Below are 14,225 nucleotides of genomic sequence, written 5' to 3'. Positions count from 1 at the left end.
TGCAGCCTTCCCTGGGATGGTGCTGCCCAATCCAGGAGGTGTCGCTGCCTTCCCGCAGTGACCGCGGAGTGGAAACGCCGGGAGTGGCACAGGAACGTCGGGAATGGCAAAAAAGGCATCGGGGATGGCACAGGAACATCGGGAATGGCACAAAATTATCGGGAATAGCACAAAAGGCATAAGGAATGGCACAAAAGGCATCGGGAGCGGCACAGGAACATCGGGAATGGCACAGAAACGTTTGGAGTGGCACAAAATTATTGGGAATGGCACAGAAACGTTTGGAGTGGCACAAAATTATTGGGAATGGCAGAGGAGGCATAAGGAATGGCACAAAATCATCAGGAATGGCACAAAAGGCATCGGGAGCGGCACAGGAATATCAGGAATGGCACAGAAACGTTTGGAGTGGCACAAATGGAATTAGGGATGGCACAGAATCATCAGTAGTGGCACAAAATCATCGGGAATGGCACAGGAATGTCAGGAATGTCACAAAAGGCATAGGGAATAGCACGAAAGGAATCGGGGATGGCACAGGAACATCGGGAATGGCACAAAAGGAATCAGGGATGGCACAGGAACATCGGGAATGGCACAGGAATGTCGGGAATGGCACAAAAGGCACCGGGAGCAGCACAGGAACATCATGGGTGGCACAGGAATGTTGGGAATAGCACAAAATCATTGGGAATGGCACAAAATCATCGGGAATGACCCAGAATCATCAGGAATCTCCAGAAGTGCAGCAGGGAACAGCTGGAGGTGGGAATTGCCCCCTTTTCCAGCCCCATGATTTGGGGCCAGGGCAGGCATTCCATGCACTGGGGCCCCCAAACCAGAGTCCCAAAGCCACCCCACTGGCACCTGTGGGATCAGGGATGAGCTTCCCCCATCCTCTGGACCAGGAAATCCCAGCTCCCACCCAAACCATTCCTCCTTTTGCTCCAGGACCACCACAAACAGCCCAAGCTCTTCCCTTCCCACTCTGTTCCTGACGGTTCCCAGTGACCCCGGGCTCAGCCCAGGCTCTCCAGGTGCAGTTGGCACCGAGGCCTCAGCTCCAGCCACTCCCCAGGTGACAGCAGAGCCTCCCCATGTCCCCAGCCCTCAGCTCCCTCTGTCCTGCAGCTCAGCCTCAGGCACTGTTTCACTCTGAACAGCTAAATTGCCCATTCTGGAAGAAAATTCTGGGAATTCTCCAATTCTGGGAGCTCCAGCACAAAGGCACAGACCCCTCCCAGCTCCCCTCCCACTAAAATTTAAACCACTCCAGGGATTCTTCAGGAACCTGCCTGAAAACCAGAATTTCAATCCCCCAATCCCATTTTCCAGCTGGAGCTCCATAAAATCACCTCCCAGCACAACCCTGCTCCTGTTTGGAATGAAAACACCACGGAGTTGGTACAAGGAGTTTATTTTGTGTCCCTGGCCAGGGGCAGGGTGGGGATCAGGCGATGCTCCCGGCGTTGGAGGCGATCCTGGGCCACAGATCTGCACATTCCTTGGCCACGGGGCCTGTGATGGCTGAGCCTGGAAAACAGGGACAACACCCCAGGGTCACTGAGGCTCACCTGATCCCTGAGATGCAACTCCCAGAGAAGCTGTGGCTGCCCCTGGAAGTGTCCAAGGCCAGGCTGGAGCACCCTGGGATAGTGGGAGATGTCCCTGGGATGAGCTCTGAGCTCCCTTCCAACCAAACCATTCTGGAATTCTGTGATTTAGAGCTCACAGATGGTTCAGGGCAGCATTTCCCAGCCAAAATCCTGCTCTCTGAGGGGAATCTTGAGTCCTTTTTCCCTTTTTTTTTCCCCATGGGACACAATTGGCAGGCTCACCTTTCATTTCCCCTTTGTTATTTACAATCACTCCTGCGTTGTCCTCGAAGTACAGGAACACCCCATCTTTTCTCCTGTAGGATTTCCGCTGCCTGATCACCACTGCTGGATGCACTGGGAGGAAAAAGTGTCACAGCCCTCAGGAAAAACACACATTCCACACAGATCCCCCAGGAATCAAACCCAGACTCAGGGTGGGGGTTGTTTAGCACCTTGTATTTGTGGTGTTTTACTAAAAAAAGTTACACTTTATAGTCAGCAGTCTCCTTAAAACTGATCATTAAATACTTGCAGCTGCATCTACACTTGGAAAATCCAGGGTTTTCCCACTTTTGCACCTTTATTTTGAAGTAAATTATTAATTCACAAACAATAGCCAGCAAAAAGTCCTCTGGAGTAGGAGCAAGCCTATGGCAGGAGGTGGACCTGGATGAGATTTAAGGTTCCTTCCCAACTAAATAATTCCATAATTTTAAATTTTATGGATCCATGTGACATCACTCTCCTTTTACTGATGGACAGCTGGGCTCAGGAGGGGATTTAGGGAAGGGATTCCTCCAGGTTACCCAGAGCAGCTGTGGCTGCCCCTGGATCCCTGGAAGTGTCCAAAGCCAGGCCTTGGAGCCACCTGGGGCAGTGAAAGTGGGATTGAAGGTCCCATCCCACCCAGCCCATTCCAGGATTCCCAAACCCTGTGTCCCACCGCTGATTGAAATCAACAGCACCAGCAGCTGCCACTTCACCCAAAAGCGGCGCCTTTGCTCTGCCCTTCCACGACAACTCCCTGAGCCACGGCACGGACCCAACGAGTGCTTTAGAGAAGGGGGGGGTGACTCGGGGGCTCTGCGGGGACTCTGTCCCCGATTCCCGCGACAATTCGGGACGCCAGTGGTGCCACTCACCCTTCTTCCTCAGCTCCGGCTTGCCCTTCTTCACCGTGGCCATCACCATGTCACCCACGCCGGCCGCCGGCAGGCGGTTCAGGCGGCCCTTGATGCCCTTCACGGAGATGATGTAGAGGTTCTTGGCCCCTGCGGAGAGCGGCGCCGCCGTTATCCCGGGACACCGGGGAGATACCGGGGAGCAGCAGCGCCCTTATCCCGGGACACCGGGGACGTGTCCCACTGCAGGGACACCCCACAGTGCTGCCACTACCACGGGCCCAGCCAGAGATTCCAGAAGGAAAACGGAGGTTTGGGAACTCACTGAACACCTCACCCCGGGATTACTGAGGGGGCCTTTCCCGAGGGCCTCCCCCGGTTCCCGAGGGCCTCCCCCGGTTCCCGGGCCGTCCCTCCCGCCGCCCCGCGGTCCCAGCCCCGCACTCACCGGTGTTGTCGGCGCAGTTGATCACGGCCCCCACCGGGAGACCCAGCGAGATGCGGAACTTAGCCCCGGACGAACCTCCGCGTCCTGCGGGTCGAGAAGAGCGTTAAGAGCCCGGTACCGCCTCACGGAGCGGCCACGGCCTCACGGGGAGGACGACGGTGCCATCGCCCGCGATATCCGCTCCCACCCGGGCTCAGGCGCCTCTCCCCGGGTCCCCGCTACGCCGGGGCGGCCACGGGGACGCCGGATGGCGGCGGATGGAGCCGGATGGCGGCGGAGAGCGGAGCCCGCCTCACCTCGCTTCGACATCTTGGCGGCGGAAGAGGCGGCGGATGTCACGTGACGCGCCCGCCCCGCCTCGCTCGACGCGTGGCGCCCCCTAGCGCCGGCGGGAACCGCGACACCCTCACCGGTACCGGGAGCACCGGGAGCGGCCGGCGGGGACGGAATGAGCGACCAGGGATAATTGGGGCGAGAATACTTGGAATTATGGGAGAAATTAAGAAAAAAAATAAAGCAAAATAAGGGGGCACCCGGATTTGAACCGGGGACCTCTTGATCTGCAGTCAAATGCTCTGCCACTGAGCTATACCCCCACTGCCGTACGCACCTCGCTGGGTAATATTTTAGCACTTGGTCCACGCCTTTCTACCCGTGGAGCAAAAGCTGAGCGTGCGTACAAATACGACCTGCCTGCCTCAAAACCCCCCCCCATCCCCCGGAAATACCGACAAAAAAACGAAAAAATGGGTAAAAAGAGTAAAAGCATTCTCTGAGGGGGCACCCGGATTTGAACCAGGGACCTCTTGATCTGCAGTCAAATGCTCTACCACTGAGCTATACCCCCGTCCGCCGCGTGCCTTCCCCAGGAATTGCCTCTACCCGCGCCGCGAAACCGAAGGTCCCTGGTTCGAATCCCGCCGCGCCCTCAATGCGAATTTCTTGTGGTTTTTACGCCGTTTTTAGCCCTTTTTAGGGGTGTTTCAACTCGGCGCTGCCTCCCTGGGGGTGTGCACCCCGCTCGCACGCGCGTTACGTGTGCGCGCACGCGTAGGTGCGCGCCCCGCCCCCGCGGTCCCTCCCCTTTCCTTTTTCCCACCGCCTCCTCCCCTTCCCGACTATTTAAAGTCGCGACATCGCGGGCGGCGGCTCAGTGGAAGAAGAAGAAGGCGGCGGAGGAGGAGGGTGGGAGTAATTTTTTTTTTTTAATTTTTTTCTTTCCCCCTTCCTCCACGCGAGTTTTCCGCCATGAATCCTAACTGTGCGCGCTGCGGGAAGATCGTGTATCCCACGGAGAAGGTGAACTGCTTGGATAAGGTGAGCTCCGCACGGTGGCACGTGGGGACTGGGACAAGGATTTGGGGCTTTTCCCATAGGATCGCCTCTGCATGGGATGGTTTTTCCCCTCACCCCCATTCCCGGGGGGGGGTTTCCACGGGATTTTGTTGTTTTGGGGGGTCTCTGGTTGGATTCCAGCCTCCCCCCCCACCCGCGGGTGGCACTTCCTTATGGACGCGGCTCTCCCCCCGCCCTATTCCCGGCAACATTTCCACGGTTCCCACTCCAAACCCCGCTTTTCCCGGGGGGATTTCCACATTGGATCCCCTCCTGGAGGGACTCCAGGGGATCTGGGTCCTTCCCACCCCAATTTCCCGGGGGTATTTCCACGTTCCCCCGCCGTGTCCCGGGGGTCCCCGGAGCCCTCGGTGTCCCGAGGGTCCCCATGGGGAGGGGACAGGGTCGGGGCTCTTTGCCCTGGGGGCTCCGGCAGCATCCCCAGCTCTTCCTTCCATAGCAAATATTTCTATTTATTGGAATATTTCCCATTCAAAGGCGGCATAGCCGTGTGGAGGCCCAAGGAAAGCAACAGTTAACGCTTCCCTGAAGCCGGGAACCTCATCTGGTTTCCATTATCGAGCTTTTTCCCCTTTTTTTTTTCTCTCTTTTTTTTTTTTTTTTTTTCCAAATCTTCCATCCCAGTTGCTGCTTCCCTGTTCCAAAATCCCGTTCCTCCACTCTGGGGCTGCCTCCCTTAACCTGGAATATTTTTTTTTGGAGTATTTTCCTCTCAAAACCCAAGCTCTGGTGGAAGCTGGAGGTGAGGAAGGTGATGGTGGGGCTCCATTCCCTCTGCTCTTCCCCTGGGATTTCCTTTACTCTCCTCCCCCTCCTCTCCCAGGCTTCTGGGACAACCAGTTTAGGGACTAAAAAAAGTAACTGGGAAGAACACTCCGCTCTCCAGCGGCATTCCTGAGCTCCGGCAGACCCTGTTGCTCGCATTTTTAAGGGATGATGCTTCTTCCTGAGGCTGGGAATGGCTGGGAGCTGAACTATCACCCCTGAATCCTGGGATTTGGGGCTGTGAGTGACTCTGGGCCCTGGGAGCCTCCAGGAGCTGCTGGGTGTTGGGACCGGGGACAATAGGAAGGGAGAAGGGGTTGGGGCATAACTGGAAGGGAAGGGGGGGTTTGGGATTTGTGGATATTTAGAAGGGAAAAGGGTTTGGGGGCTGTAGATATTTGGAAAGGAAAAGGGGTTTTGGTATTGTAGATATTTGGTAGGGAAAGGGGTTTGGGGTTGTAGATATTTAGAAGGGAAAAGGGGTTTGGGATTTGTGGATATTTGGAAAGGGAAAGGGGTTTGGGGGTTGTGAAAATTTGGAAGGGAAGGGGTTTGGGGGTTGTGGATATTTAGAAGGGAAGGGTTTGGGGATAACTGGAAGGGAAAAGGAGTGCTGGGGCTGGGGATATTTGGAAAGATTTGGGGATTGTGGATATTGGGAAGGAGGGGGAGTGTTGGGGTTGGGGCTGACAGGAAGAGGAAAGGGGTGCTGGGATTGGGGGTAACTGGAAGGGAAAAGGAGTGCTGAGATTGGGGATATTTGGAAAGATTTGTGGATTCTGGATATTTGATAGGGAAGGGGGGTTGGGGATAACTGGAGGGGAAGGGAAATGTCAGGATTGAGGCTGACCGGGAGGGAAGGGGGATCCCAGGATTGCCGGCAGGGAAGGGGATGAGCCGGGGCTCCCTGAGCTCCAGGGGAGGCTCTGATCCAGCCGTGAGCTCCAGGGGAGGCTCTGATCCAGCCGTGGGGAGCAGGGGAGGCTCTGATCCAGCTGTGAGCTCCAGGGGAGGCTCTGATCCAGCCGTGGGGAGCCGGCAGGAGCCTGCAGTCACCATCTTGTCCTCCTCGGGCTCCTCAGCCACTTCCTCTTCCGAGGAGCCGGGGCTCGGCCGGTTCGTGGTGCGGCTCACCCCGCCCCGGAGCGCCTCCGGCTGCCCTTTTCCCGGAACGCTGCCCCAGTTCCCATAAAATCCTGGGCAGGCCTCGGAGTGCCTCTGGCCCTGCTTGGAATGCCTGTATCCCTGCTTTTCCTGACCCTTGGAATTCCTGTATCCCTGCTTTTCCTAACCCTTGGAATTCCTGTATCCCTGCTTTTCCTCACTCTTGGAGTTCCTCTGTCCCTGCTTTTCCTCACTCTTGGAGTTCCTCTGTCCCTGCTTTTTCCCTGTCCCCGCTTGGAATTCCTCTGTCCTTTGGAATTCCTCTGTCTCTGCTTTTCCTGACCCTCGGAATTCCTCTATTCCTGCTTTTCCTGGCCCTTGGAGTTCCTCTCTCTGTCCCTGCTTTTCCTGGCCCTTGGAATTCCTTGATCCTTCCTTTTCCTGGCCCTTGGAATTCCTCTATCCTTCCTTTTCCTGACCCTTGGAATTCCTCTGGCCCTTGGAGTCCCTCTATTCCTGCTTTCCCTGGCCCTTGGAGTCCCTCTATTCCTGCTTTCCCTGGCCCTTGGAATTCCTCTGTCCTTGCTTTCCCTGGCCCTTGGAATTCCTCTGTCCTGCTTTCCCTGGCCCTTGGAGTTCCTCTATTTATGCTTTTCCCAGGCCTTGGAGTTCCTCTATTCCTGCTTTTCCCAGCCCTTGGAATTCCTCTGTCCCTCCTTTCCCTGGCCCTTGGAGTACCTCTCCCTTTCCCTGATTTTCCTCTATCCCTGCTTTTCCCAAGGCCTTGGAGTTCTTCTAGTCCTGCTTTTTCTGACCCTTGGAGTGCCTCTGTCCCTGCTTGGAATTCCTCTATTCCTGATTTTCCTGACCCTTGGAGTTCCTCTGTCCCTGCATTTCCCAGCCTTTGGAATTCCTCTATTCCTGATTTTCCTGACCCTTGGAGTTCCTCTGTCCCAGCTTTTCCTGGCCCTTGGAATTTTTCTGTCCCTGCATTTCCCAGCCTTTGGAGTTGCCTCTATCCCTGTTGGGAGTTCCTATCTCTGTCCCTGCTTTTCCCAGCCCCTCGTGTCCCTGTCCCTTTCCTGTCCCCATTTTCCCAGGCAGGGTCCGAAGGGCAGCAGGGCTGTGCTGGCACCAGGAGGGCACAGCCCCAACCTTGGTGTGTCTGGGATGTGCTTTTCCTTCCAGAACCAGGGAAGCCCCGCTTCCCTTTGGGATTTATGGAAAACCCAGAGCATCACCACCTCCCCACCGCCCTGGCGTGCCCCAGGTGGCTTTGGGGACATCGCTGTCCCTGCCCCCACGGGGACAGTGCCACTGCTGGCTCTGGCTTCCGCAGGGGAAGTGACACCCGAGGGCTGGGCTGGGCTTGCCCTGAGCTGAGCCTCACCCTGGGCTCGTCTCCTCCAGCCCAGGGGGTTCCTCTGGGGGTTATCCTCAAATCCTGGGGCCCCCCATGTTGTGGGGTTTGTCCCCCAGGTGTGGGGTTTGTCCTCAGGGCGTCTGTGGGGTTTGCTCCCATGTTATGGGGTTTGCCCCACTCAGGGTTGTGGGATTTGCTCCCCATGGTGTGTGGGGTTTGCCCCCCCTGTGTTGTGGGGTTTGCTCCCATGTTATAGGGTTTGCCCCCCTGTGTTGTGGGGCTTGCTCCCATGTTGTGGGTTTTGCCCCAGGTGTTTTGCAGAGGCTTTGCCTGGTGGGAAAAGAGAAGCAGTGGCTGCCCCTGGATCCCTGGAAGTGCCCAAAGCCAGGCTGGACAGGGCTTGGAGCACCCTGGGACAGTGGGAGGTGTCCCTGCCATGGCAGGGGTGGCACTGGATGAGTTTGAAGGTCCCTTCCATCCCAAACCATTCCATGATTATAAATCTTAAAGAATCCTTTATTTCCCCAGCATGGATTACCTCTGTCCCACTCACCTGGATAACCTGGAAAGCTTTAGGTCTGTTTTCCTTTAAATCTGTGATTTTCCACTGAGGTTATGTTGGTCAGAAGAGTTTCCAAAACTTAGAACTAAAATCCTGTCCAGCCTGCTGGGATGTGGGGTCACCTGGGATCCCCTCCAGGCTCAGGATTGGGAAGCACAGGGAGTTCATCCTCCCCTCAAACCCCATTTGGATCCTGTCCTCTTTCCACAGCGAGCAGAACGTTCCTGGAAGCTGAAATAACTCCAGCTCCCCTGTGTCCAGCCCTGCTCCAGCCTCCTTTTAGTGCTGCCTCAGATTTTGTGGATCCAGCATTAATTCCACTCCATTTGTGAGACAGGGAGCGGTGGCAGCGAGGCTGGGGACGGGGAAAATGCTCCATGGACACTTCCCAAAGGATCCCAAATCTCTTCCCAGATCCCTTGGGAGGAGCCTCAGGCTGGGAATGGCCCTGCTGAGCAATTCCTGGTGGGAACTGGGGCAGGAATGTGCTGGGAATGCTCTGGATTGGGAGCAGAGCCTGCCTGGGAGTGTGGTCCTGCTGAGGGGTGGGATTGGGATCAGAGGGATCTGCTGCTGTTCCTGGATTTGGGATTGGGGTTGTTCCCTGCTGGATCCCAGGGATCTGCTGCTGTTCCTGGAGCTGGAATTGGGTTTCTTTTTTTCCCTGCTGGATCCCAGGGATTTGCTGTTCCTGGATTTGGGATTGGGATCAGAAGGATTTGCTGCTGTTCCTGGAGCTGGGATTGGGATCAGAGGGATCTGCTGGATCAGAGGGATCTGCAGCTGTTCCCACATTTGGGATTGGGGTTGTTTCCCTGCTGAATCACAGGGATTTGCTGTTCCTGCTCCCAGAACTGGGATTGGGATTCTTTCCCTGCTGGATCAGAGGGATCTGCTGCTGTTCCTGGTTCTGGGATTGGGATCAGAGGGATCTGCTGCTGCTCCTGGATTTGGGATTGGGGTTGTTTCCCTAATCCTAGGGATCTGCTGCTGTTCCTGGATTTGGGATTGGGGTTGTTTCCCTGCTGGATCCCAGGGATCTGCTGCTGCTGGATTTGGGATTGGGGTTCTTTCCCTGCTGGATCAGAGAGATTTGCTGTTCCTGCATTTGGGATTGCGATCAGAGAGATCTGCTGCTGTTCCTGCATTTGGGATTGGGATCAGAAGGATCTGCTGCTGTTCCTGCATTTGGGATTGGGGTTTTTCCTCTGCTGGACCCCAGGGATCTGCTGGCTGTGCCAGATCCTCCTGGAAGCTGGGACATTCCTTAAGGAGAAGGCTCTGGGGTTGTGCTGCCTCCCTGCAGACCCACGGTGCCATCCCTGGCAGCTCCTGCTTGGGAAGGGCTTGCAAAGGGCCCTTCACCCCCCAGAACAGCCCCAAAAACTCAGGCTCCAGCTGCTGATCCATCCTGCAGGAGCCCAAAAAAACTGGGAAAGGGGCAAAACCACCCTGGGAGAGAGGATAGAGGAGCAAAACCTCTGCAGCTGGAGAACTGCTGTGAGCAGAGGGGAGGAACAAATCTGTGTCTGAGAGCAATGAAAAGGAGGAGGATTGTCCTCTCCAGGGCTGAGTCACGTCCCCAGAGCCTGGCAGTGTTTGTGCACGGGGTGTGGCACCTGGGCAGGTGACAGCAGGGCTTGGTCCCTGCGGGGACACAGATCCAGGCTGGCCTTGGAGAGGGGGATCGGCTCCTTGCAGGGTTTCAAGTGGAAATCCCAGCAAAAAGCAGCAGCTGGGCACTCTGGGTGTGGTGGCTGAGTGTTAAAGGACACTTGCCTGTGCTCTAATTAGGGCTTGGAGCTGCTAATTGGGCTTTTGGTGGAGTTTTCTCTGATTTTTTGGGGGGTTGCCCTAGGGCAGGACCGGCTGTCAGGGGTGAAGGTTTTGCTCCAGGCTGTGCTTTCCCTTTTTCCCTGCTCCAGGAGGAATTTCCCATTCCTCTCTGGGCCCTGGGAATTCCCACCAGACCCCACAAATCCCCGTGGAAAGGAGGAGTCCGGACTCTGGCAGGACTTTGAACTCAGTCTGTGTGAGCTCAGAATCACAAAATCAGAATAATTTCACTCCCAGATCATCAAATCCAACCTTTAACTCCAGCTCTGAGCTGTCCTCAGGCTCCTCCCAGCCTGGGCCCAGCTCAGAGCCAGGTGGGAATAATTTCTTTAGGAGCAGCCCTGAAAAAGAACCTTCAAATTCTCCTTTAGGGTTTGTCACAGCCCAGGCTGTGGGGTCAGGGTCTGGCTTTTTTTGGGATTTTGTCTTTCTTGTGGGTCTGTGTCTGCTTCCCATGAGAACCTTTTCCTGCTTGGCTCGTGCAGCCTCACCTGACCTGCTCTTCTGGCTGGCACTGAGCAGAGAACAGCAATAAAATAAAATAAAAAAATAAACCCAAAGCAGCAGCTTTGAACCTCCAAACACAGCTGTTCCCTCTGCTGAGGTGTCACTTGCAGAAGGAGCTTTTCCTATCCGTGAATTCCTGGTTTTATGGAAGGAAAAAAACCTCCCCTGGCACTTGGGAAGATCAGGAGAGATGGAATTTTATCCTAAATTAACCAGGATATTCCCTGTGCTCATTTAACCAACCTTTTTTTTTTCCCCTTATCCAGAAGGATCCTGAGTTGTACTCCCCTTTCCTGGCTGGTCCTGAGCTCTCTGGACCCAAAATGTTTCTTAATATCTAAAAAGGAGCTTGGAAATCCCATTTTTGTAGCTGCTCCTTATGCACTGGCAATTCCTAGAAGGAAAATTTGGTTTTCCTGGGGTCACAGGTGGCACTGCTGCCATGCTGGGTGAGAACTGTGGGGTTCCAGCAGGGGTTTGGGATCCCTGGTGCTGATGGTTGGGGTTTTTTGTGTTGCAGTTCTGGCACAAATCATGTTTCCACTGCGAGACCTGCAAGATGACCCTGAACATGAAGAACTACAAGGGCTACGAGAAGAAGCCCTACTGCAACGCGTGAGTGCCCTCTGAGGGGGTCCTGGGGGCTTTTCTGGGGGATCCCTCCTGTGGGGACCCTCCTGTGTGGGATCTCCTGTGGGGATCTCCTGCTGTGGGATTTTCTGGAGGGATTCCTGCTGTGGGATCTCCTGTGGGGTCTCTCCTGTGGGACCCTCCTATGTGGGATCTCCTGTGGGATTCACTGGGGGTCTCCTGTGCTGTAGGGGGGGGATCATCCTGTGTGGGATCTCCTCCTGTGCTGTGGGATCTCCTGTGGCTCTCCTGCTGTGTGGGGTCTCTCCTGTGGGACCCTCCTGTGTGGGGGTCCCCTTCTGTGTGAGATCTCCTGTGTGGGACCCCGATGTGTGGGGCCCTCCTGTGGAGTCCACTGAGGGTCTCCTGTGCTGTGGGGATCCTCTCCTGTGGGTTTTTTGGGGCTGATCCCCGCTGGGGTACTCCCCTGTGTGTGAGCCTGCTGTGGGATTTTCTGGGGGGGATTCTTGCTATGGGGCCTGCTGTGAGATCTCCTGTGCTGTGGAGTCTCTCCTGTGGGACCCTCCTATGTGGGATCCTCCTGTGGGATCCACTGGGGGTCTTTCCTGTGGGGATCCTCCCCTGTGGGGTTTTTGGGGCTGATCCCCACTGGGGTATTCCCCTGTTTGTGATCCTGCTGTGGGATTTTCTGGGGGGGATTCCTGCTGTGGGGTCTCTCCTGTGGGACCCTCCTATGTGGGATCCTCCTGTGGGATCCACTGGGGGTCTCCTGTGCTGTGGGACCTTCTGTGGGTCTCCTGCCATGTGGGGTCCCTCCTGTGGGACCTTCCTGTGTGGGGGTCCCCTTCTGTGGGGGACCCCCCTGTGGGGATCCTCCCATGGGATCTCCTGTTGTGGGGACCCTCCTGTGGGGTCTGTTGGGGGTCTCCTGTGCTGTGGGGGTCTTTCCTGTGGGGATCCTCCCATGGGGGTCTCCTGTGCTCTGGGGATCCTCCTGTGTGGGGCCCTGTTGTCAGGACCCTCCTGTGTGGGCCCCTCCTATGGGGATCCTCCTTTGCTGTGGGGATCCTCCTTTGCTGTGGGGGTCTCCCTCCTGTGCTGTGGGACCTTCCATGGGATCTCCTGTGGGGTCCACTGGGGTCTCCTGTGCTGTGGGGCATTCTCCTGTGGGGGATCCTTCCATGGGGTCTCTCCTGTGCTGTGGGGGATCCTCCTGTGTGGGCCCTTCCTGTGGGGGTCTCTCCCATGTGGGGCCCACTGGGGGAATTCTGTGGTGGGGGACCCTCCTATGGGGGTGTCTCCTGTGGGGGATCCTCTTGTGCTATGAGGGGTCTCCTGTGCTGTGTGAGACCCTCCTGTGGGGATCCTCCCATGGGATCCTCCTTGTGTGGGGCCCTGTTGTGGGGATCCTCCTGTGGGATCCATTGAGGATCCTCCTGTGCTGTGGGGGTCTCTCCTGTGGGGCCTCCTCCTGTGTGGGACCCTCATGGGGTCTCTCCTGTGTGGGGATCTCCTGGGGGATCCTCCTTTGGGGCCTCCTGTGGAGTCTGCTGTGGGATTTTGTGGGGGATCCTCCTTTGGGGGTCTCCTGTGCTGTGGGAGTCTCTCCTGTGTGGGGTCTCCTTCTGTGTGGGATCTCCTGTGTGGGACCCTGCTGTGTGGAATCTACTCCTATAGGGATCCTCCCATGGGATCTCCTCCTGTATGGGATCCTCCTTGCGCAGGGCCCTGTTGTGGGGATCCTCCTGTGGGATCCTCCTTTGGGGCCTCCTGTGGAGTCTGCTATGGGATTTTGTGGGGGATCCTCCTTTGGGGGTCTCCTGTGGTGTGTGTGGGACCCTCCCATGGGGATCTCCCGTGCTGTGGGAGTCTCTCCTGTGTGGGGCACCCTTCTGTGGGGCCTCCTCCTGTGTGGGACCCTCATGGGGTCTCTCCTGTGTGGGGATGTCCTGTGGGATCCTCCTTTGGGGCCTCCTGTGGAGTCTGCTGTGGGATTTTGTGGGGGATCCTCCTGTGGAGATCCCTGTGGGGATCTCCTGTGCTGTGGGAGTCTCTCCTGTGTGGGGCACCCTTCTGTGGGGTCTCCTCTGGGGTATCTCCTGTGGCATTTTCTGTGGGGTCTCCTGTGGGATCTCCTGGATATTCCTCTCTCAAACTCCACTCCTCACCCTGGCATGGGCTCTGTAGGGCATCCTGAGCTCTCCAGGAGCAGGAATTCCAGAAATTCTGCAATTTCTCCAGAAATTCCCTCTGTGCAGGGAACAGGCCCCGAAATTCCCTTTTTGCTGGGAACAGCCCCTGAAATTCCCTCTGTGCAGGGCTCACCAGGCCAGGCTGGGCTGGGTGCAGCCACCTGAATTTCCTGGCAGGGAAAGAGTCCCAAGGTAAATAAACCTGGGAGGTGAAAGCCTTGGTGTGGGGGATGGAGGCAGGGCAGGGTGGAGCAAGAGCTCAGGGCCCTTTTTTTTTTCCTTTTTTTTTTCCTCTGGGCCTTTTTTTTTTCTGGGTCTTTTTTTTTTTTTTCTGGGTACTTTTTTTGTCCTGAGCCTCTTTTTTTTCCCTTGAACCCTTTTCCCTCTCCTTTTCCTCTGGGCCTTTTTTTTTCCTCTTCTTTCCTTTTTTTTATTTTTGTTTTTCCTCTGGGCCCTTTTTTTCCTGGCCCTTTCCACCTGTTCCTGAGCACTGGATGTTCCCTTCCAACCTTTTTTTTTTTTTTTTCCATTATCCAGAAGGACCCTGTGGACCCAAAATACTTCTAATATCTAAAAGGCAGCTTGAAAATCCGATTTTTTTAGCTGCTCTTTATGCACTGGCAGTCGTTAGAAGGAAAATTAGAGAATATAATTAATGTAATTAATTCCTAAATGCTGGATTAGAGGGGGTCTGATCACAGGGTGCTTTAAAAATGCTGATCCTGACAAGATCCCTGTAGGAGTCAGGGAATTCCAGGGTGATTTGGGTGGGAAGGGACCTT

The 14,225-nt window shown here is 55.8% G+C and overlaps 2 protein-coding genes and 2 non-coding genes across 5 annotated transcripts in view; 1 reads left to right on the top strand and 3 right to left on the bottom strand.

Moving 5' to 3' along the window:
• Positions 1-1,400: 1,400 nt before the first annotated feature.
• RPL23 (ribosomal protein L23) lies at positions 1,401-3,599 on the bottom strand. Its single transcript, XM_071451039.1, has 5 exons — positions 3,464-3,599; positions 3,168-3,251; positions 2,741-2,869; positions 1,839-1,952; positions 1,401-1,533 (listed from the first exon to the last, which is right to left on the bottom strand). The coding sequence occupies exons 1-5, from the start codon at positions 3,474-3,476 to the stop codon at positions 1,451-1,453; spliced, it is 423 nt and encodes a 140-aa protein (XP_071307140.1). The 5' UTR covers positions 3,477-3,599; the 3' UTR covers positions 1,401-1,450.
• A 92-nt stretch (positions 3,600-3,691) lies between these two features.
• TRNAC-GCA (transfer RNA cysteine (anticodon GCA)) lies at positions 3,692-3,763 on the bottom strand. The gene has a single exon. It is a non-coding gene; the product is annotated as a tRNA-Cys (tRNA).
• Positions 3,764-3,942: 179 nt separating this feature from the next.
• On the bottom strand, positions 3,943-4,014 carry TRNAC-GCA (transfer RNA cysteine (anticodon GCA)). The gene has a single exon. It is a non-coding gene; the product is annotated as a tRNA-Cys (tRNA).
• A 243-nt stretch (positions 4,015-4,257) lies between these two features.
• Positions 4,258-14,225, top strand: part of LASP1 (LIM and SH3 protein 1) — a 32,665-nt gene continuing 22,697 nt past the window's right edge. Inside the window, exons 1-2 of one of the 2 annotated variants that reach the window (XM_071451037.1) lie at positions 4,258-4,484; positions 11,181-11,275. In XM_071451037.1, coding sequence (XP_071307138.1) covers positions 4,416-4,484; positions 11,181-11,275 — 164 coding nt within the window. In that variant the 5' untranslated portion in view covers positions 4,258-4,415. The remainder of the gene's footprint in view (positions 4,485-11,180; positions 11,276-14,225) is intronic. The other variant, XM_071451038.1, reaches the window with a different exon arrangement.

Source organism: Agelaius tricolor, unplaced genomic scaffold, assembly GCF_023055355.1.
Source record: "Agelaius tricolor isolate 1412-34295 unplaced genomic scaffold, bAgeTri1.0.p SCAF_31, whole genome shotgun sequence".
In the NCBI taxonomy this organism is placed as follows: Eukaryota; Metazoa; Chordata; class Aves; order Passeriformes; family Icteridae; genus Agelaius; species Agelaius tricolor.
The sequence above is the reverse complement of the archived record's forward strand: the minus strand, read 5'-3'. Positions and strand labels throughout refer to the sequence as shown.

Bases quoted from the DNA above. Each gene is read 5' to 3' on its own strand.
- RPL23 (XM_071451039.1), bottom strand. The intron at 2,870-3,167 runs GTGAGTGCGGGG...CGCTCTCCGCAG, and splicing joins CAACTGCGCCGACAACACCG to GGGCCAAGAACCTCTACATC. The intron at 1,953-2,740 runs GTGAGTGGCACC...TTTTCCTCCCAG, and splicing joins GCCGGAGCTGAGGAAGAAGG to TGCATCCAGCAGTGGTGATC.